The 23,187-nt window shown below is 37.9% G+C and overlaps 1 protein-coding gene across 1 annotated transcript; it reads left to right on the forward strand.

The window, feature by feature from the left end:
• The first annotated feature begins 210 nt into the window (after positions 1-210).
• Positions 211-18,901, forward strand: PLRG1 (pleiotropic regulator 1). The gene is made up of 15 exons (XM_074866629.1): positions 211-296; positions 2,182-2,288; positions 2,501-2,643; positions 3,997-4,050; positions 5,687-5,780; positions 6,186-6,276; positions 6,473-6,574; positions 8,755-8,847; positions 9,167-9,316; positions 9,435-9,536; positions 10,027-10,129; positions 10,736-10,844; positions 12,100-12,239; positions 15,028-15,221; positions 16,192-18,901. Exons 1-15 carry the CDS (start codon positions 288-290, stop codon positions 16,249-16,251), a joined length of 1,551 nt encoding a protein of 516 aa, XP_074722730.1. The 5' UTR covers positions 211-287; the 3' UTR covers positions 16,252-18,901.
• The last annotated feature ends 4,286 nt before the right edge of the window (positions 18,902-23,187 follow it).

The raw sequence follows: 23,187 nt of genomic DNA on the forward strand, positions 1-23,187 counted from the left end.
TCGGCACCCGTCACTGCAGCGCTCCCGTCGCAGGGGACAGCGCCCCGAGCCGGGCCGCACCCCCGGCCAGAGCCCGCGGCGCCCGAACCCGCCATCCCCCGCCCGCCGCCAGGCTGCCGGTAAGCCCCGCCCCTCCCCGCTCGGCTCCGCCCCCACCTGACCCGCCCCGCGCGCGCCCGTGCCTGAGCCCTCGCGACGCGTCACTTCCGGTGTGGCGCGGAGCAGGCGCCGGAAGCGCCTCCATAGCCGTCCGGGGGGAGCTGAGGCGGTGGGAGTTCGCCGGCGCCATGGTGGAGGTGAGGGGCGGGGTGGTCGGCTCCCCCGCCCGCCCGCCGCTGGGGCCCGCGCGTCTTCCCTGCCTCGCCATTGAGGCGCCCCGGGCGAGGCTGGAGAGCGCTGCCGGGGCAGCGGGGCGGGTTGGGCCCGTGAGGGGGCCTGGATGGGGAGGGGGGGGGAGGGAAGCCGCTGTGGTGCGGACCACTGAGCGCCGCACCGCACACCCACTCCTCCCCACCCCCCTTCCCTTGGTACGAAAGCGCTGCTGTGGCGGTAGACCATGGCGGTCCCTCCGCTTTCCCAGCCTCTGCCCAGTCCGCCCCGGGGGACAGCGAGTTGCGTGCAGGAAGCGAGGAGGGGGGGTGTTTCTCGGCGGTCTGAGGGGCCGTGGTGCGCGTCCTCGGGCTCTGTGGGGCTGAGGCAGGAGTAGGCAGCAGTTTTGCTTTGCCAGGCTCACGCCCGATATGGAGTTGGTGCTGGGGTCTGGGGAAGTGATGCTGTGATGCCCAGCCTCCTGACTTACTGGCTTTGTCAGCTGGTCAGGAAAACGGTAGCTTTGTTGCGAGGGCTTAGAAGTAAAGCTGGGGAGAAGGCCACTGGGTTTAACACCATGGAATAGTTACTTTGGGGTGAATGTCGTGTACTTCTAAAAGTAAATAGTGTTGTCAGGAATATATAAGATCCAAAGACTGTTGCCCCATGCAACACTATTAGCTGTTTTTTACCGAAGAGCATCTGTCAGAAAATAGTTGTAGAGTCTTCTCTACTGGAGAGGCATTGTGTTACCTACTGTTCATGTGGTGATGTCAACAACTACTGCGTTGTTGAGTAGTAATTAGCTGCTGTAATTCTTCTTTGTATTATGAAATTCCTAATCCAATTCCAATGTTGGGGTTTTTTTTCACTTAATACCTGGAGCTTGCAGGAGCCAGCGCAAAAATCTTGTGTAGGTGCTACCTAGTTAGGAGAGTAACAGCCACTTCAGAATGGGTCAGTGAGTGGACAAACAACTTCCAGGTCAGGAAAACAAAACCTACAAAGAGCTCAACAGGGAAAGCACCTGTGTAATGACTGTCGAAGGCTGGGCAGTTGAGTGATGTTCAGTGCCAAAAGTTATTAGTGTAGCTTCCAGTTTCTTGCCATTGCTTGTGTGACATCCAGAACAGTCATGCAGAGAGTTTTAGCTTTGTACCTAAGCAGGCAGCCTCAGATTTCTAATGGATTTTCTTTTTGTCCATTGGAGGGAAAATATTAATAAAAAAATAAATCATGCTGTTGATAAGCAGATATTCTAAAGACGTTAATAGCTTTTTAATTCTGCTTGTTAGTTCCAGAATGGGATTTAAAGTATGTTTTGCTCATAGTAACAAACAAAAATTAGAAGGAAAACAAGTTTTGTCAGGTTTGATTCCAAGTTTTCTCTCAGTAGACTGTGCTGAGCCTACATAAAGTGGCACCGTGCACAGAAACTGATGAGTGTCCTTGTTCTTTTTATGGTGGTAGTAAAATAAAATTTACAGGAGTGTTTTCAGAGTGGGTTACTTTATTGTCTACATATGAAACCAGAACTGGAACGAATGAGGGAAAAGCTTGCATGCTCATGGATTTGTCATGTAGATGCCAGTGCAGAAAGTATGATCAAAGTTTTTGGCTTGCTTTTCAAAGTCTTGGCAGTTTCCAAGAAAGGGAATGTTATTCTGAGTAAACACTGATTCAAAACAATTAACAGATAAACTTAATGTTTTAGTTTCTAAGAAGAGTGGTGTTTTTTGTGAACTAAATAGTTCTATGTCATCTAACAGTACTGAAGTCTGAAGTTGCTACTCAGTTCAATTTATATTTCAGTTTTCAGTTTTTCATTTAATTATGTCTGAATGTATTTAAATGTTCTTTTCTTTATTTTAGGAAGTCCAGAAGCATTCTGTGCACACACTTGTGTTCAGATCTTTGAAGAGAACCCATGATATGTTTGTAGCTGATAATGCCAAGCCTATCCCATTAGATGAAGAAAGGTAAGTGCTGTAGTCAGTGAAGTTTTAAACTATGTTAGTGATTGCTTCATCCAAGTCAGAAGTTCAGATGTTTCTGTAGAGTTAACAGTGTAGTCTTGAGGGAAGAAAAATTTTAGAATTGTAAAGTAAGTTGTATAAAATCTTTGGTAAAATATTTCAAAACTTAGTAACAGTTCAAAAATCAGGGTTTAATTGCTTTACTCTTCCAACAGTCACAAAGTAAAGATGGCAGTCAAGCTGCGTACAGAGTACGGCTCAGTGTTACACATGCCTACTCTTAAAGAAAACTTGAGGGAGAAAGGAGGCCCAAACACAGGGGATCCTTACGGACACAAACAGTATTCTGGAAATCAAGGTTAGTTTGCTCTTAATTTACATTTGTCCTTTGTTTTGTAACAGTCTCACTGATACAAAATCTGGAGAATGCAGTCCAGTGTTAATCCACTGGAGATAAATATGGAAATCAAAATACATTTTTTGGATAGCTTGGTATTTTTCTTGCTAGGTTCCACAGGAGGTAAGTGATTCAGAACAAGGAGGAAGTTTGTTTTAACAAAGATCTGTGGTGGTTTAGCCCCTGCTGGGGTCTGAGACCACAAGGCCGCTGCCCCTCCCCCACAAAGGGAGTGAAATACAAAACCCTGAGACTGAGATAACGAAAGGTTTAATACAACAGAGCAACAGCAAACAACAAACAGCAACAATAAGAATAACTGTGATAACAATGAACAGAGCAAAATATCTACCAATACAACAGTGAGAGGACCAGATGTATAAAACCCCGCGCTCCCGCGCCAGGATGTGACGTGCCAGGATGTGAAGTCTGCCCGGCTAGAGCTCCCCCCCCCACTGTTGGGGAAACTTAACCCTATCCTGGTTAAACCAGGACAAGGACTAATAGGGTGCTCTGAAATTTTTACAGTAATTCATGAGTAAAAAGAGTAATTTTTGTGGTGACATTAGTGTGTGCTGTATTTAGGTGATAAAGAAAGATGAGTAATATATTTCTCTGTTTTACAAATTCATGATGGTCAAGGACATGTTCTTTTGTTGTTTAGGGGGTTTTTATTTTGTTTCATAGAATTTTTTCGGACTTTCTTTAGCTGTGCATCTATTAAACCAGAGAACTTACTTTAAATCTGCAGGTTTTTTCAATCTGTGTATGGTTATATATAAAGCATGTATGCATTAGATTACATATGGAAACTTCTCTTCTAAAGAGTGCCAAATGCTGCCTTATTTCAGTTGAGATTTTTTTCCCAAGGTACTTTATTTGGAAGTATTCTGAAAGTGAAAGATGTTGAGAGATAATGAAAAATCTCTTAAGAAGAACCTTTTTCTTTTCTGATACCACAGACAATCAGTTGTTTTGACTAGCTTACATTTCAGATACCCGTGCTATTTCTGTACTTGAATTCTTTTCCATGATATCTTCTTCAAAAGGCATCTTTGACAGTATGAAGATTTCTCTCTTGAGAGTCCTTCTTGGTAACAGGTAGCCTCACCATTTTAAAAATGTTTTTTTACTCTTGAGTTTTAGAAAACTGAGAACCAGAACAAATGAAATTAATAAAAATAAGTGATGTCTAAGTGTAGTACACTAGAAGTGATTGCTGGCTTTTCCTCTGTTTTCCTGTATTTCTTGAGTGCATCATTTGCAGTGCAGTATAAAATGTCATTATTAATATGACATTTTATTGCTCTTTAGGACAAGAACTTGAGTATTTGATAACTGGTACACATCCATACCCACCTGGACCTGGTAAGTAAAATTCTGTAAGTGTTTGCCTGGGGTTTTTGCCTTCCTGTAAGAACTAGACATCCTCCATCCTAGCAGGATCAGGCTGCTTCTCACTGTGAATCCGTACCTGATAGCAGTGGGAAGTGCCATTCTTGTCTTTCATAGTATTGATGCAGAGAATTTTGTGGCTGATAAATGTTCTGGGATAGGAGGTAGGAGGAGGGTATAGGTACAGGTGCAGTGTCTTCTCACTAAACATCAATGGATGTGAGCTTGCTGTGAGATGGTCATCCATTTCTATGAGATTTCACTTCCTGTGGTAACATCATCACAGAAATGTTCTAGGAATCTCCGCTTTGATATTGTGGTCTCCTTTCTCTTGGAGAGCTTGCTGAGACCCACAGATCCCTGGTGCCTCTACTGTTGTGGCAGAGCTGCTCTTACGATTTTATTGTGAACAGGGAGGGAGGTTCCAGCTAGAAGGAAGTTGAATGACAAGAGGGATGTATGCTGCTTTTCATCACCAGAGCAGAAAGGTGTAGGTATCACCACCTTGCTCTGAGAAAGAGATATTAGGGTCTAATAATTTTAGCGTCATTTGGTTTTGTCTGTGCTTGGAAGGGTTATGTTTCTTTGTTGTTACATTGGCCATTGCTAATTGTCACTGTTATTGATCCATCCTGCTCTGTCCTTGTGGCAGTTTAGTTTTAGCTGTTGATCTTTTACTGTTAGTGCTTATGTTTATGACAAATATGGTGGAAAATCTGTTGTGGCTTGATTTGTAAGTTAACAGATGTGTGTGTTCAGCCATTAAAAAAACCACGCATAGTTGCCTGTAACTGTGGGGTCAAGACTTGCCTACAGAGGTTTTCTCAAGTTCAGTGTTCTTTTAATAGATTCAGATGTGTCAGGGTTAAAAATTAGATTTCTTTTGTTGTTTCTTGTTTTAACCTGGACATCTAACCCAAATGTTCTTTTTGTTGTCAATTGTCAGAACTTTGGTTAGGAAAAGAAGTAGAGGAACAGGATAGATGTACCAGTCTGCACCAAAACTACACTGTGTAAAGAGTTTTAAAATTTAAAAAAAAAAAGTGATCTGTTCTTAGGCTGAGGTTATAAATCATGAGTTGTAGTCTGAAATTCTCACTTCAGTAGGACTTAAACCTTTTGTAGTTCTGGCACCACTGCTTGATGCCAACCACCACATAGGGATGGCATAAAAAACTGCACTACAGAGCCTAAGTTAGCAAATACTTCTCAAGATCATGTTTATTTCTGTGATGTTTGGTTTTCCATAGTAGTTGAAACTGGATAAAAAGATGGACGCTGCTTCTAGTTAGACTTTTTTTTGTTTCCAATGACAGGACCATACTGTTTTCTACTCTAGAAATTGTGTACCTACATATGTAGTAGAATCAAGACGGAAAGGTTTTGGGCCAAAATAAAAATTTCAGAAGATGTGACTTGCATGTGAAAAATAATGTAATTGAATGATGGGATTTAATATTACAGGAGTGTGATGAGCCCTGGTTCACAGATGTGTGTGTATATATACATGTTTGTATAATATACTTTTCTGGATTTTCTTTTTAATAGAGTTGTCTTTGCTTTTGCCATGTGGTTGTTTTGGTTTTTTTTTTTTTTTTTTTTTTTCAAGGTGTGGCTCTGACAGCAGATACTAAGGTCCAGAGGATGCCTAGTGAATCTGCAGCGCAGTCCTTAGCCGTAGCACTTCCTGCTTCTCAGTCCAGGTACTGCTGTGTTACTTTATGAGCATTTTTGTTATCTATGGGAATTTCAAGGCAAAACACATCAGTTGGGATAAGAGCTACTTTGAGTATTTTGAATGTTCTAATTTATAAAATGTTTAAAGAAACTACTTTTAGTGTGGCCAGGCATTGTTTTTGTCTACGTTTTTTTTTTTTCTTGCATGTCATGGACCAGGGGAAATTCTGTTTAGATAGAAGAGAAAGAAGTGAGGCTTTGTTCGTGGGTGTGTTTTACCTTGAGGTGGTCAGGCACTGGAACAGGTTGCCCAGGGAGGTTGTGGAGTCTCCATCCTTGGAGGTGTACTCCATTTGACTGGATGCAGCCCTTATCACTTACTTAATAGAAGAAGTTGATTCCAATTCATCAACCATTTTCATTCAACCTAGGTTGGATGCAAATCGGACAGCTGCTGGTGTGGGTGATATTTACAGGCATGCTGGAATATCTGAGCGTTCGCAGCCTCCTGGGATGTCAGTGGTGAGTTTGTTGCACATCTAATGCGAAAAGCATGTAACATTCACCGGATTGCCTCTGGATTCATTTGTGTGTTGTGTGGAGATCTCCTGACTGACTAAATTTAATCAGTGTTGAGATGTCAGAGTGAGAAGGTTTTAGGTTTGGGGCAAAGAGGTAAGCTATAAAGCGTAAGAGTAACCTTCCTTTTAACTTACAGGCCATGGTGGAAGCTGGTGGAAACAAAAATTCTGCGTTAATGGCGAAGAAGGCCCCGACCATGCCCAAACCTCAGTGGCATCCACCTTGGAAACTATACAGAGTAAGTTACAAGTGTATGACATGAACATGCATATAAAAGTAAATGAATATTTTATGTTCTATAAAGGCTTCAAGGCATAATTTTTCTTCTCATTCACAAAAATGAAGTAAAATGAAAAGTGATCACAACTAAGTTGCATATGCACACTCTCTCCTTAAATAACAAAGAGGTTGGTTTACAAACATTTTTCATTCTATTTAGTAAATTATTTTGTGAATATTATTAATTTTACCCTTTTGTTTATGTAGATGTAGCTGTATTGTGATAAATCCATTAAAGACTTTGTTTTTCCTAGTCAGATTCTTTGGTACTCAAAAACAAGGGGCAAAATTTGAAACTAATAACATGTTAAAGAAATACTCTATCAATGTTAACATAATGAAATTGTCTCAAAAAAACCTCAAAGGCAGTCAGTGTCTGAGTCAGCCAGACTTATTTGCTATGAAAATGGGAGGAATAAGCTTCATACTTTAATCACAAATTACCTCTACAGTTTAGATTGCTTGACTTCTAGTCTTGTTTTTGACTTAGTCTAATTTGCCTTTTAATTTTCTTTAATAGCCATTCCCCCAAAATGTCATATCATCTTTAAACATTTTGGTGATGAGTATGGCAGGGTAGTGGAGTTGAAGGGAAAATCTCTAAGCATATGTATTAGTTCAGACCTTTTTTACTTTTCAGGTGCATCTGTTTGAACGTCTAAATTTTTTTTTCTTCTAAGGGGCCGATTCTTACTATGAAATTTAAGCAGTTTCATATTTTGTCTGAGAAAGGGTGACTCTTGCTTTAGGAATGTTAGGCTTGATATTTAAAAATCTCATGCTCTTGTATCAGAATTGTCTTGTTTTAGCACAGTTCATCTAAATATAGTATGATATGTAGGCATTTAGATCCTCAGAGTCCTGAATGCTGTATTAGTCATAAATCTTAAGTCTAATCTCAAAAAGTAATTTTTTGAAGAACACTTGTGCTCAAAGGAATATATAGGTTTTCTAAATACAGCAGTATTGCAACATGTTCTCTATAAAAATTAAGGCAAATGCCATTTGAAAAAATAGCACCAAAATAAACCCGTGAGAGTTTTAAGGTAAACAAATGACAAATGCTTACTTATTAGGAGCACTTTCTTTTCAGAGAGAGACTGTAAATACAATTCAAGTCACTGTACTAATTCTACCTGTAAACAGTTTCAGTGGAGGTTTGCTGTCAAAATCTGTGCTCAACAGGTCAAAAGCTTGTTCAAGCAACTCAAATAGAAGCATAGCTGGAACACCAGATGTGGGTTTCATCTTATCTGTTGCTTAAGATCTGCATTTTAACTGCTCTTCCTAAGCTTGGTGTGAAGTAATTTGTGAAAGATGGGGACTTAAAATAGGTCACATTAATTATTTCTTAGATTTCTCCCCTGGAAATGCCTATTTCTATTCATAGACTATGAAGAAATCTGGACAGCTATCTCAGATCTGTGTGGCTGTGGTCTCATCTGGTCAGAAGAATCCACTTAAGTTTTCCAAAGTATTTCTGCCTAAGAACTTTTGTGCTTTAGACCTTTTGAAATGAGCTGTATGACAGTACGTGAAATATGACATCCAGTGAAACCTAATATGTGTTTTGATTTTAGCTGTTTGACTTTGGAGAAATTAAAGAAACAAAGACTGCTGTAAGCAAGCCATGTATTGGTAGAGCTTTTCTTCTGAGATCTGTCTCCAGTATTTTGTTACCAGAAAGTTTTCAACATACTCATCTTGCCCCTTACTTGGGGAAAAGGAGGTGGTGGTGTGTTTATTATATGGCAATGTGATTTAATAGCCAAGATTTTATATAATTGTTCTTTATTTTTGTGTAAGCACTATAGAGCATCATAAGGAACTGGTGCTTAAATACCATCTTACTCTGCAAAGCCTCAGGTGTTGAGCCACAGTGTTACAGCTTCTCAAAGGATTTGAAAAAGTTGCCTATAGGAGCAGGGTCTAGTGTATGACATGTAAATTTCTGGTAGTCTTGTCATTTAATGAAAGTAGAAATCAAGCTCTCTTCAGATCTAATTTCACATCTGGCTTTTTGGGGAGCATGCATTTCTTGGTGAATACTAACAAATTCCAGTGTTGGAGAATTGAAATTATATTGACTGGTGCATGTGTATTATTTCTGATTTAGAAAAATTTTTGGTTTTTCTAAAGGTTATCAGTGGTCACCTGGGCTGGGTGAGATGTATTGCAGTAGAACCAGGAAATCAGTGGTTTGTTACTGGCTCTGCTGACAGAACCATAAAGGTAAGAGGTTGGAAGAAGTCACTGACAAAGTTTGCAGGGGGTGGCTTTTCTTGTTCTTCAGCCCTTGGAAACAGTTTCTTGCTTACTGCTTGCAGAGTAATGAAATGCAGAACATTTTATTACCTAGTCATAAAGGATTTGTGGAGCATTACTACTTCTTGAGATTTCATTTATTACATGTTAGTAGCTGGAGAGCAAATGTTTGTTATTTTAATTTTTAACTTCAAGTGCAGCAGGATCAATTACATCTGGGCTGTTTACCCAGACTATCACTGTGTAGCTTTTAACTGTCTACCTCAAAATACCTATTTTGATGCAGATTTGGGACCTTGCTAGTGGCAAATTGAAATTGTCTTTGACGGGACACATCAGTACTGTACGAGGGGTGATAGTAAGTGCAAGAAGTCCATACCTCTTTTCTTGTGGAGAAGACAAACAAGTGAAATGCTGGGATCTTGAATACAATAAGGTAAGCTGTAGTTTATTTAATTGGAATTAATTGGTGGTGGCAAATATAAAAATGATAGCATTTAGAATATTCTTTCAAATATCCAGTTGGTGTGTGTGCGTTTTTTTAATTCATCTAGGTTATCAGACATTACCACGGTCATCTAAGTGCTGTCTATGGTTTAGACTTGCATCCAACAATAGACGTACTGGTAACATGTAGCAGAGATTCAACAGCACGAGTAAGTATAGCATTGTCATGTTTTAAAGTCTTGATATGTCAATGTGCTTCAACGTCTTCCATTTGTAAAAGTGAATGCTTACCAAAAGTTAACATGAATTGACATGAAAATACTAAGATTTATGTTAGTGTTGTCTTCCATTGTCAATAAAACTGGAGCCCAAATACACAAAAATACAGTGTCACTTCAGGATGATGTTTTATTTCTTAATTTACTAGGTAGACTACATAGTATGTATATGATGACTTAGTATTTAGAGGATGGTATGGTTTTATGGTGACTTTAAGTTATCTATATGTCTAGAAATTCAGTGGCAGGCTCCTGGCTCCCCTTGAAATTTGTTGGCTGAGGCAGTTGTGTGACGAATTGTTGGATGAAAAATACAACCAAATACCATAGTTTAATTTATAGAACTGTGGCAAGGAATTCATGTAATCAATGACAGTTCATAAAATACATTGAATATGACTGACTTACTGTGAATTCATAGATTTGGGATGTAAGGACGAAAGCCAGTGTGCACACACTATCAGGACACACAAATGCAGTAGCGACTGTGAAGTGCCAAGCTGCAGAACCACAAATTATTACAGGTATAGTGGGCATGGTTTCACAAGTAACGTGATTGAAAAACTTAATCGTTAATATATTTGCTCAGTAATTATGTGAGGGTCATAATGTTGTCTTTGTTTATCTACAAAAGTAATAAGAGAAACTTAATTACTACTTTTCTGTTGAAAATGGGCCATGCAATGGCTATTTCATACTATTAATGGTATGTTTAAGCAAATATAGCTATGCATTGTTTGAACATTTTTCTGCAATTCCTTTGTTTCTGGTGCTCACATTTTTTGTTGTAATATGTATTGACACTTGCATTTTCTATGATACTTCACAGTTCTCCCCAATTCAATTAAGAAGTGACCAGTACCATGGTTAAGCGTAAAGTTCATCTTCTTTCCCATTATGTCAAAATCTAATTTTGCTGTGTAACTACTTAGTTCTTCTTGAATTTCAATCTGTAAAAAGACTATTACAATCGAGCATCTTTCTTGTCTGAGGTGGTATTAGTATCATATTTTCATAACAAGCATAATATTTTTGTCTTTTTCACATAAAAGAATTTGGCTGCTGTATCAAAGTAATAGCAATGATAGAATCAATATGATGGTTTCTACTATTTTTTATTTTCATTGTAGGCAGTCATGATACTACCATACGGCTCTGGGATTTAGTGGCAGGAAAAACTCGTGTTACTTTAACAAATCACAAGAAATCTGTAAGAGCAGTAGTGCTACATCCAAGACAGTAAGTTTTCCTCATTCTTTTACACTTTCCAATTCATAACATTGCGTGGTGACAGAAAGCCAGTGTGAGTCATGATTTTGAATGGTAGGGCATAATAATGCGAAAAACTTAAAATGCTGTAAAAATGTACGTATTGGTTCTCAAATACCTTTTACTACATTGATTGTGCTCCCCAAGTACTGGCATTGGTGTACGTGAGCAATCCTGAAAACTTCTTTTATCCCACAGGATTTCTTATGTACGTGCCTTTGCAGTCCTTGAGAAATCAGTGACACTGGACTTGTAAGGACAACAATAAATAGATAACTGAATGATTGTTAGCAGAAAGTGAGGTAGTTTTGTAAAATGGCGCGTGTGTGAATAATGCTAAAGGAGACAATGATTAATACAAAGGGGTTCTTTTGAATGTGTGGTTCACTGCACAAGACGTTTCAATCTAACGGGCCTTAAAAAGAAACTTCTTGTGGGTATTTAATCTTTGAAGCAGGTGATGTTGGAAGTGCGCAGAATTTAGATGCTTTATTTTGATGCATCAACGGTTGCCTGTTTGGATAAATCCCCATTAAAACAATGGAGAAAATGAATTCACATAGAACTGCAGTACTTCTGCACCTTCAATATTTTAAAATTCTGTCAGTGCAGAAATTCAGAATCTTTGATATGAATAAATTCTGATCCAATCTGTGTGCCTGGAAAATTGTAAAAAGCTTACGATATGCCTGTTAGCTACAGCAGAGAAAAACCCTGGTTTTACTTGTATTCTAAAACAAAAAAAAAAGTGGTTTCAGGTTCATCAGTCATAGTTCTTGAAAATAAAGTGTTTTTATCAAGCAGTAGCTGCTGTCAGCCTAATATTCTGTAGTTTTGGAAGACTACCCAATACTGGGTTTTTTTGTTTGGGGTTTGCTGCTTTTTTTTTTTTTTTCCTCTGATACCCTTGCTGATGATGCCCTTATACCTGAAAATTTGCCAGAATAACAACTGACAAGAACTTTATGTGCATTTTTAATATTTGTTTGCGTATTAACATCCTATGTAAAGTTTAGGTAGTCTGTGGAACAGAAATCAAATAGTAGAAATGGGTAATTCATGACTTTGTAAAATTGCTTCATTTTATGTGAAGTAAAAATGTCAGAAAAGCAGTTTTAGTATTAAGTGATTTTGTAACTAGCATTTAACAGTAGTTCCAATGAAGCACATTTGCTATCCCTACAGCTCTTTTGAACTTTAATATACTGTGCTTATTTTCTTTCAGTTACACATTTGCATCTGGTTCTCCAGATAATATCAAGCAGTGGAAATTCCCAGATGGAAACTTTATTCAGAACCTCTCTGGTCACAATGCTATTATCAACACACTGGCTGTAAATTCTGATGGTGTTTTGGTCTCAGGAGGTAAAATGAGAAATACATGTTTCTATTTCCTCTTTCTGCTCCCCCATGTATATATGGCTAGAGGTCCTTAGGCAGAGATGTTTGCTGAGCTCTCCTTTATTTGGGCCTGCTACAACATACAACTTCATTTTATAGCGAGTAGGGCCACGTTTATCTTGGATGTTACTGGGCTGCATGCACAGAAAAAATATTTGAAAGGACTTTTAATGTTCTGCAGGGAAGAGGTTTCCTTTTCCCAGCTGGCTGCTGCTGCAAGGCTCCAGAGTCCATCCTCTATGATCTCCTGATCATTAGTGTCCCCTCAGGAGTGGTGTGGAAATTGGAAGCTGCTTGGGAGACATCTGGTTCTTTATTGGCTGCTCTCTTAGTAACATGGTGATGCAGTGAGAATGGATAGAGGATATAGCAACTTCTTGGTAAAACTTGCTGTACCATTTAGATGTGAACTCTTCTCTGTTTTTTTATGCAGCACAAATGCATTGATTCTGTTGTCTCAAAGTTTTCTTGCACGCATTTTCTTATGTTATCTTTGTGTTGTTTAAAAGACTGATAGTTAATCTCCAAATTTTATTTGGCTCTGTGAATCAAAACCATGTTTACTCAACAATATTATATGTTCAAGTGTTCTGAAACTAAAAAATTAGCCACTTGGCTCCAGTGCGTGTGGGAGAATTTTGTATCTATTGTGACACATCAATTTAATTCTTACATTCAAAAGCTTCAAGAATTTAATAATAATCTGATACATTAGAGTATAGTCAGTGGTCTGTGAGCCCCCAAAGTCTTGAAACTTAGTTTCTACTCATGTATCTGTGTTGTGGGGGTAGGAGGAAAATCCTGAATGCTTACTGTACTGAACGTGAATAATTTTATGTAAGAACATTTATCTCCTACTGCAGGTGGCATTTTTCTATATATTAGTTACCCAAGCACTGTAATAAAAATATTTTGTTGGAAGTATGTGTTACTAAAACCTTAATCTGTGATGTTTGAGAGTTTTATGTTTGTACAAGACAAAGTACATATGTAGGCCTTCTTAGTGACAAGCTTTTTTTGAAAGTAAGCTTCTAGAAATCCCAACTGGATTCAGATATTTTCATTAAGGCATTGTGTCTACGTAGTAGGGAGATGGTGTGTTGTTAATATAGATGCTGTTATAAACAGGAAATGAGTGAACAGTGTGGAAAAAGGAAGTGCTAATTTTACAGCTTGAGAGCTGAGCTCCAGAGAAACAGTCCAAGATTGCATGGGAAAACAGAGTGAAAGCAGGAGGTTAAACCCAAATCTCAGAGGTCCTAGACCAGTTGCTTAATCATAAGATTGTCTTGAGAGAGCTCTAGCAATCAGAGGAAGGTGAATTAAGAGGCTAGACTGTATTGCTCCACATAATTTGCAGAGCCTGAGTTTTCACCTCTTGGTTTTGCTTGTCTAATCTTTTGGGTAGTTATAAACAGGGATGGGACTTAATTCACAGCACCTTAAACCATGAGAAGACAGTTTAAGACAGGTTCCATGAGTTTGCAGAAGCAGATACTTATGAAAAACATTCCTGTGTTTGTAACCAGAGCATAACAAAAAAAAGTAACAGTTGTACACTTTGGAACACTGAAATGCATTTGGTCCCATTTGATTGCATTTGATACAGTATGTTCTGTAGGCTAGGGATGTGGAGTAAGATGGAAATGTGTTGGAAGGTAGCTAATTATATTGTCAGCTTACCCCGGTTATGTTTTCAGGACTGTATAAAAGGGGCCCTTGATTTTTAAATTTGGATAAAGCTCTATTTGACAACTGGCGCATTCATAGTGAGAGCAAGAACTTGACAAGATACTGTATGGGGCACATAATTCATTCTTTATTATTTTGAAGGAACTTCTAGAAGGTCTTTGTAGGACTTTCTTGTGTTAGTAGTAGTTGAGGCTTTAGAAAAACTTGTTCTTTCTCCACATCAAACCCCCTATCATTTTAGTAATATTATTTGTGATTTTTTTTAAAAATTAAAATTTGAATATTGATTTCTTCCCTTTTACATCCTCATGCTATCTACAGCAACTTCAAAGAAGCTGATGCTGAATTAAAATAAGTTGAGGTTACCTTAAGAGTATTTTACTGTAGAAACACCCTTCTTGAAACTTCTGGATTTCATGTCTAGCTGGCAGCTGTGGAGAAATTTTTAATAGATCTGTTTTGGCTAGATAATACTTTGGGAGGGGATGGTTGTTTGTAACTGAAAAATTGCTTTGAAGGCAAACTTCTGAATACAGAGTTCAGATTGCTGTGAATATGCTGTAGCTGATGCCAGTAGCAGTAATACTGGCAGTGATTTAAACCGCATTGAAATAGAACCTCTGCGAACGTCAAGCCTGTTTCCCATTAGAGACTCCTTAATGTCTGGAATCTGTTTGACAGGATGCCGCCTCTTTGTTCAACTTCAGTGGAGCCACTGCACAGGGAGCTTGATATTTAGAATGCCAGTCCTTACTGTGCTTCCAAACCAGCTTGCTGCAGTTGCCTTGTGATGTAGTGTATCATCTCTCTGGGTTATCTGATGCAAACTGGATGAGATGCTGAGGAAGCTTCCATCAGCCTTGTTAAACAAGATCAGCCTTTCTTAATTAAGAAGGAACCCAGTAGAAAATAGGTAACCTTGTAGGGTGTACTGAGCTATTCTACATGAATGTTATAGCTGATGTATTCCTGATGTATTAGTTGTTCATGATACTGTTTTTAGAAAACACATAGTTAGTATTTTAACCAATTAATTTCTATGTTTGTTTGCTTGTTGCAGCTGATAATGGTACAATGCATCTTTGGGACTGGAGAACTGGATACAATTTCCAGAGAGTACATGCAGCTGTACAGCCAGGCTCTTTGGACAGTGAATCGGGAATATTTGCTTGTGTTTTTGACCAGTCAGAAAGCAGATTGCTAACTGCTGAAGCTGATAAAACCATAAAAGTATACAAAGAAGATGATACTGCGGTATGTCAAAGTGTCTTTTTAATGTATTTTCAGGAAATCAGAAATTTTCAAACAAATGTTACACGTATCAACTTGTGTAATCTATTTTATTGACATTTGAAAGCAACATGTACATGATAATGTTAAGAGGACAGTAGCTACTTTCTGCACTCCTAAACCCTTATTAATGCTATAGTACAAATAAGTGTCAGGTCTGTCAATTCTTCTGCAAAAGTCCTTTGTGATAAAATTTGGAGAAATCTTACTACAATAATGTACATTGTGTTTTGAAGCCAGTAGGGGACTGTGGTTAGCTGTATTGATTAAAACATAGGAATTAGCAAAAAGATTACATTTAAAGATTTATTGTACTTCTGTATATAGTCATTTGCGGTAACAATTTTTAGAATTCAAAGCAAATAGCTTGTTTTCAAACTGTTATTCTCAGATCTGAATCCACTTACTAATGGAGAAAATAGATTATTCTATAGTTTATCAAAGTATGTCTTCAATATAAAGAATATAAGGCTTATTATTAAACCTTGGAATTTTTGCATTGAATTAGACTTGGAGCAACTCTTAGATATAAAGGAGTAAGGGGTGTTTTATCCATTTTGCAACTGGGCAAATTGTAGACTGGCATTTGCCAATACTGATGTAGATACCGCTGGAAGGACTGTCTCTGGAATTCCTATTCCTATGCTTTGATCACTCCAGTGCTGTTTCTGAAATTCTATTGGCAACCTGATTTTTGTCCTTGTTGCAAAAAAAAAACCCCAAAACAGAACAAGTCTTGTCCTGTACTTCAGACAGTGGGATGATATAAAATTTAATTTGGATAAATTAATTGCATAGTAGATTAGGTAAATATAATGTTACATATGAAATGGAGTATATGTACTAGGTGAGTAATATTTTAAACTGAACCCTAATTACAGGTGAATTTCAAGTTAAAAATAATCCTTATGAGATTTTTCTTTTTTCCCTTCAGACTGAAGAAACTCATCCTGTCAGCTGGAAACCAGAAATTATCAAGAGAAAGCGATTTTAGTGCAGCAACATACTTAAGCTGTAATTTTGTTTCGACTTTCCTGAGAGCATTCAGTCACATTTTGTTCTGCCTAGAACAGCAGAGCAGGAAGTCAGCTAAGTCATTGCTATTTCAACATGTTTTATAATAAATTTTTTTTCTCTTTCCTTTTGTCTTTCTTTGGTGTGATCCCAGCAAACCAGTTGCAGCTGTTAACTTTCTCTTTGTGGAGCATGTATAGTTCCTGAAAAGGATAGATGTGCCGGTGGTTACTTTTTTATATGAATCTATTGAGTGTAAGTCTAAAAATACTTTGAGCCAGGTTTTCTGAAAGACCCTTGCTTGACTCCAAAAGTTAATTGCAAATTTATGCATAGAAGCCATCTACTGGAAATTTCTTGAGTGACACTTTCAGATTTTAGACCAGTATTGCTTACTGTACATATGCTAATTATATACTGTAATGGAACAGTATGGATACTAAATTATAGAGTAATAGAGTAATCAAGAAAGAAGCAGGACGATACAATAATAATGTAGTTTGCTTTATAAACACAGTCACTGAGCATTGCCAGTGCTGTGTTATTGAATGAAATGGATCTCCGAAGTGTTTCTTTCCCTAGGAAAGCTTTCACATGCAACTAGACATCTTCACTCATTGCGTTTCAGAGTGGTGGACCTTCTGCAGCAAGGACCACTATCAAATCATATTGTTCATGCTTACTACAGGGTTAGGACCAGTTGACTTTCTCTGTAAATCACTTGGGTTTTTTTTCCATTCATCCAAAGCATATATGACATTAGAGTTCAGTGAACTTTTAAAAAAGTTATAAGAGGAAAAGCTCTTAAGTCATTCCAGCCTTAATTTTTGATGTTGCTGCCTCCCCATTATCTTGTGAAAGAATTTAAAATAAATTTTAAAAAATTACTGAAAGAGAATTTGTTCTGTGGCCATAGCATTGATAGTAAGCAGTTCACAATAATTATCTCTCCTCTGCCAGTCTGACATTTCAAATCTGGGATTCACATTAGAAAAATGGCAGTTATTTGAATGTAACTTACAAAAAGCTAGTAAAACGAAGTGTTGTTTGTATTAGGAGAATTTTTGTCTTGTCTTTTGTGATGCACAGGTGGTCTTGTATTTACAATTTGAATGTTTGACAGTGTCATTTTAAGCAAGTCCATGCTGCATAAATAACTGAATTTTCATTGACAGCTATTGTCTGAAGCATCTTCACAAAAAAGGGAGGGGAGTATTTGGTATTTACAAGTTGTATTAAACATCTTTTATTTGGATGATAATTTGGATTTTTCTAGATCTTTATTACAGGTGTTTTCATTTTAACTAACATAATAGGGGAAAATACAGGTTGTGGCTTATGCATATTTCATATTGCTGCCAGTGCTTCATTCCAGAAATCAATGAAGTATTGCTGTTATACAGAATTTTCTTGCTCAGAGTAAAATCTTCTGTAGGAAACCACAGTGGAGAGGAATAACCTACTTGAGAAGGAATGGGATTGTTGTGGATTTTTTGGTTTGGTTTGGGGTTTTCTTTGATATTTCTTTTGATAATTTGGAATCAGGAAGGGGAAGTTAGAGGCTTTGACTCACAGTTCTAGCACATCTTCTCTGTACCAGTACTCTCCTTTAAAAAAATGCATTTATTCCACTGTTTACCGCTTTGAAGAGAGATCAGAAAGTCTCCTGCAGAACCTGTGTTTCTTCCCTGGACTTCTGCAGGAATCTGTTGGCATGGGGCAGTAGTTGCCAGGGCATTCTTTTTGTGCCCTGAGTAAAGATTTGGTTTGTAAATTAAAGGCTATGCACATCATTTGGAATAATACTTTTCCTTTTTGGCTCTATTATATGCTGTCCAAGTTCTCAGTGTGATTTTTTTTTTTAATTGTATTATTTAACATTTGATTTGCATGTTTATTTCCTTCCTAGCAGTTTTATCTTCCACTTGACAGTAATGTGAATATCATCACATATACTTCCTTAAGTATTTATGACACATCAAGATTATCAGATTTCATTTAAGTGCTTCTTTATTTCAAAGTAAGCCTAGATAGTGAGTTGTTATACACATGTATCTGATTGTGTAGGATACAGTGACATTAGATTTGTCCATGTAAGTCAGAAGGTGAAGCAAAAGAGGAGGATCTGGTCCATTGGATGTATTTTCCATGCTTCTGGAAAGTGTCACCGCAATGTCAGTTAAAGTAATCTTGAATGGAAGTTTCTCTCAGAAAATAATTCTTGTCATTTATTTCATAAAATTTGATGTTGTCTTCTGTATATGATCAAATCATACATGTTTCTGCCACAAACCTTGGGTTTTGTTTTATACTGTACATAATTGCAGAGAAGTAATAAAATGTTCTTTGTTTGTAACATAATTCCAAAAAGTGTAACTGGTAAAAGTGATAAAATTTAAGATCACTCTTTGCTGTATACTAAAGCATACAATGTAAGCAATGCAGCTAGAATGCTGTCATTTGCTGGCAGCGTGAAAGTTGTGCAGAACAGTATGACTTCAGCAACTTAAAGGCTTACAGAAGTTAATCTTTAATAGCCACTTCCTTTTTAGTCCTGTTACATAAGAATTAAAGTGCTATGCCTGATTTAAGTGACAGCAATTTGGCCATCAATAAAACCTTCAATACAATATGATTTCATGTCTTTTTTTCCATTTTGGGTTTTGTAGTAAGAAGAAGAAAAAATAACTAAATATGTATTGAACGTTAAAGTAATTTAGGATTAAAATTGATGACTATTTCCCATAGTACAGTAACAAATATTTATGCAGACCACCTGTAATGGAGAGAGAAAGTACTGATGGCTATTTTATGAAGAGCTTCCTATCTGCGTGAAGGGATTAACAAAACAAATGCAGAATTGTTCATGAATTTTCTCTAACGTGTTTAAAAAAGACATTGAAACCTCTCTGCAGTTAAGTATGAGGTCTAGGACAGGTTCTGGATGGGGGCTGTGTGGGTGGAAAAAAGCTTAAACTAATTTTGGTATGTCTTACTGGGAGCAAATTAAAGGGATATTTCTGTCCAGGGCACATAACTGAAAATTTGGTCACAATGAAATCAATGGGAGTTTTATAATTTCTTTTTTGAAGTCAAGATTTCACTCAGTGGGGTCTTTTGTTGTTTTTTTTCCTCAAGTGAGTTGGAAAAACTATCAGTCTGGCACATCAGGTATGCAAGCATCCATAAAGGTGTGGTTTTTTTGTGCACAAGATACATCCTGCATTGTTCAGATGAGGCTTCTAAATTTTTATTAGTACACCTAAGAAAATGGTGAGGATTTGGAAATTAATGAATGCCAGTAAGCCTGATCAGCTGAAAAAGGTCAACCTGCAATTTTGTTCTATAAAATTTAATGTTAGATTTGTTAAGGACTTGAAACTAGCATAGATATGAGTGTCTATGGAAGCTGTTTCATAAGCAGAATATGCAGTTGGTGAATAGCTTCACTGAAAGCAAACAAGTCGTCAGCTGAAATGAGGTTGAAGGCTGCATGAAGAGAGAGAAGCTTTCAACTTGGTTTTTGTCTAGTTCAAAAACTTGGCAGATAGGGAACTACAGATTTCACTGGTGGTCATTTAGGTAGAGCTTGTCACTTGGGGAGACTCCATCTGATGCTTCTTTAATGGCAGCAGCTAAGAATCAGTTTTCTGGCTTTTACATCTTGAAGACTTACAAACTTAGTTCTGTGCTTAGAAGGTCAGAAGTTGGCTGAAAATTGGCAAAAAAGTTGGATGAAACAGGAATGGCCATGCCTGACTAAAGATGATCCTTCCAACAACTTTGATGCACAGATGGGAATCTATTTCTTGGTTTGATTTTCAGTAAGCTTCTGTAAGCAAACTGATTGCAGGGCTAGCAAAATGTAATTGCTTCTGTGAATGCTTTTTCACATGCATTTTTCCTCTGCTTCCTTAAAGAAAAAAAGTTCATCAGTAGTCATTTAGTATTGTAACTTCATCTAGGATGTGTCAGTAACTTGAAAAATATCAGCCTAAACATTCACAAATTTTGATGTTGGAAAAGACTTTAGAGGTTTTCCAGCAAAATGACCAAATCTAAGCAAGAGAATTTTCTCTTTAGTGTGTATTCTACCAATTGCTGTAAAGCAGCAGTTAGATATTTTTAAAGATGTATAAAAAACTGTAAATTTTGCTTTAGATGGAAACTGTGGAGTTTTAGATATGAAGTCGTTTTTTTCAAAATGTTCTCTTGAAAATTTTTTTAAAGGTTTTGATCTGAGGGATTTACAGGATCAACCCTTAGATGTTACTGTTTTCCCATTGCTGCAGCTTTGTAATGTTCAGTTGTGACCCTTTAAGTCAGTAACATGTTAACTTCAGGTGCAGGTAATCACCAGGCTTTTGCTAACCTTTCTTTAGGGTTTTTGTTTTGAATAGAATGAGTACATAAGCCCCAAATGTGTATCTAAAGCATGGATTAATTGGAGCACTTGCCTGCAAATTAGACCTCAACAATAAAAACAATAATTGAGCTAAATGCTTGTCTCCAGGTAAGGAAGACTGAAATCACTGACAAGAAAACTACACTTGAAAATAAATCGTAAGTTTGCATAGACTTGGGGAAACTGTATTGTGCTGTTTTGTTTTTTTTTTTTTTCTTTCCTCAAAAATTCCCCACACCTTACACTTGTGTTTGAGAAGTGCAGATAGTGTGTGAAACGCTTGTTTCTTCCAACATTTTTTGCAACCTTTCTGCTTTATTTTTAGGGAGACCATGTGTTCTTGGAAAACATGTCACCTTTACTCTTTCTGCTGCAGTAACAGCTCTTGGGCTTTTGGATGCTGCAAATGTCTTTCCCCCGCGCCCCCCCCCCCCCCCCCCCCAGCTGAGGAGGGCTGAAGGGTTAACTCCTCCTGGAGCACGGGAGAGTCAATGCAGCATCAGTATGAGTTATGAGTACCAAGGGCTACACCTAGAGAAGAGACTTCCTAGAGACCAGGTAAGAAAGAGCTGTAATTAACAGAAATCTCTCAGGGAGGTGAAAAGGACAGTAGAAAAACTAAGACTAGAAGAGACCAGAGCTATGACAGCTGAAAGGAAATACTTGAAAACATGCTACATTTACCTGGCAGGCTGAAGGAGAGGAGATATTTGTGGATTAGATGAATGCTGCATGGGTCTAAGGGGAGGAATGGAAGAGAAGAGTTCTAGTGTGGGTGCAGTCAATGGTGAAAATGAAAACACGGGCATCCTGATGCAGATTCTTTTGACAGCAACCTATAAATGCATTTCTGAGAAGTGCTGGTATTGTGTGTATCTGCATGTTCTGGTAGCCTCATGCTCTGAAGTATAACTCATGATACTTTAGAAAATTCTTTGGCACATGAAGAATTGCCGAGGAATGCAGAGTGAGGAGTCTGAAGGGTTTTGCTGCTGCAGTGGGATTTTTATGGAGGAAGCGCTTGCAAGTACAGTTCTAAACGAGGCTTAAGAGTAAAGCATGAAGAGTGAAGCCAAAGTTTGCGTTGTGAATAGCTTAAAAAGGCTGATTTTACAGTTGATTGAATGTAAGGATTAATTTACAACACTGAGTTTGCTTCTTTCTGATAGGCAAATGGTGAGCTGTAGAATGAGACGTGAGTTTAGAGCCATGGAGTATCATGCTGACAGGATGCATTGCTGTTGGGAGACTATCATGTGATAAATAAGGGTGTGGCTTGTGCAATCAGAAGAACTTTCGTGCTGCATCCAACAGCATTTTTTTTTTTCACCAGGAAAAGACACCACAAATCTTAACATGACTTAACTGTTTCCAAGTAAATCCCCTTGACAAGCAAGCTTCCTGCATTGACAACTAGAGATCTGCTCTCAATAAAGCAGCAATATAGAGTATGAATAGAAAAATTCCATACAAAAATTTGAGTATGGCTTCAGCTGCCAGATGAGTCAAATTTCATGTCCTGTAAGTATATTAATTCTTTCCTGCTCATTTCATTTCTTTTCTTCCCATGAAACATGGTAATGAACATGCTTCTTTCAAAGAAAGCTTGGCAGGCAAACCTACCGGAATCGATCAATTCTGTTAATGACTTTGTTCTATTCTGGAACTGAAAATCCCAGTGAATGAGTTTTATTATTCCATGTTGCTCTAAATCAATGTTTAACAGGAAATTCAAAAGTAACTAGTGAGTCAAACTCATCATGGTAGCTAAATGAAATTTTAAATAAAAATGCTCGCTGCTAATTAAAATGAATGTAGGGAAATGCAGTGTATTTCTCTTCCTGAGCAAACCCAGTTTTTTAATTTGTAAGTGAGGTTGTAAATGTCCTTTAATTACCTAAGGGGAAAGAAAACTACTCCTGGTGTTACCCACTTTTAGTGGTGTTGGTATATGCAGTTGAAAGGTCAATGATGCTGTTTTTCTCCAGCCATTAAAATAGGATGACTGTGCTTAAAATGGCACAGTGTGTTTCAAACTTTCACACCCTGAAGAATTTCCAGTAACGTAGTCCTGTGGTCTACGGCAGTGCATTTTTTAAAGTATTCTCTTATACAGGTTTCAATTTCCCCTTGATTTTTTTAGGCAACTGTAGCCTTTAATGGGGAAAACACTGCTAAGAAATTGGAAGCTATCTTTAGCATGTATCTCCAGCCTGATTAATTATGATCTGGTAACTCCTTTCTTTTCTTCCTTTCTCCCAAACTTGTCCTGGCCTTCTTCCATCAACAGCATCCCCATGGAGCCTGTGAGATCCTCAGCTGTTCTGGAGAGCTTCACATTGTCCAGGCGCAGTGTGCAGTGCTATGGATTACTCTTCCAGGTCCCCCCATGGTTCTGCCTTGCTGCATCAAACATGGTGACTGAACTATGTGGTGGGAAGTTGTTCTTGGAGATGGGAAAATACTGACTGGATAAAATATTATTTTCTCTCCTGATGGGCAATCTGATGT

Source organism: Strix uralensis, chromosome 4 (genome assembly GCF_047716275.1).
Source record: "Strix uralensis isolate ZFMK-TIS-50842 chromosome 4, bStrUra1, whole genome shotgun sequence".
Lineage (NCBI taxonomy): Eukaryota > Metazoa > Chordata > Aves > Strigiformes > Strigidae > Strix > Strix uralensis.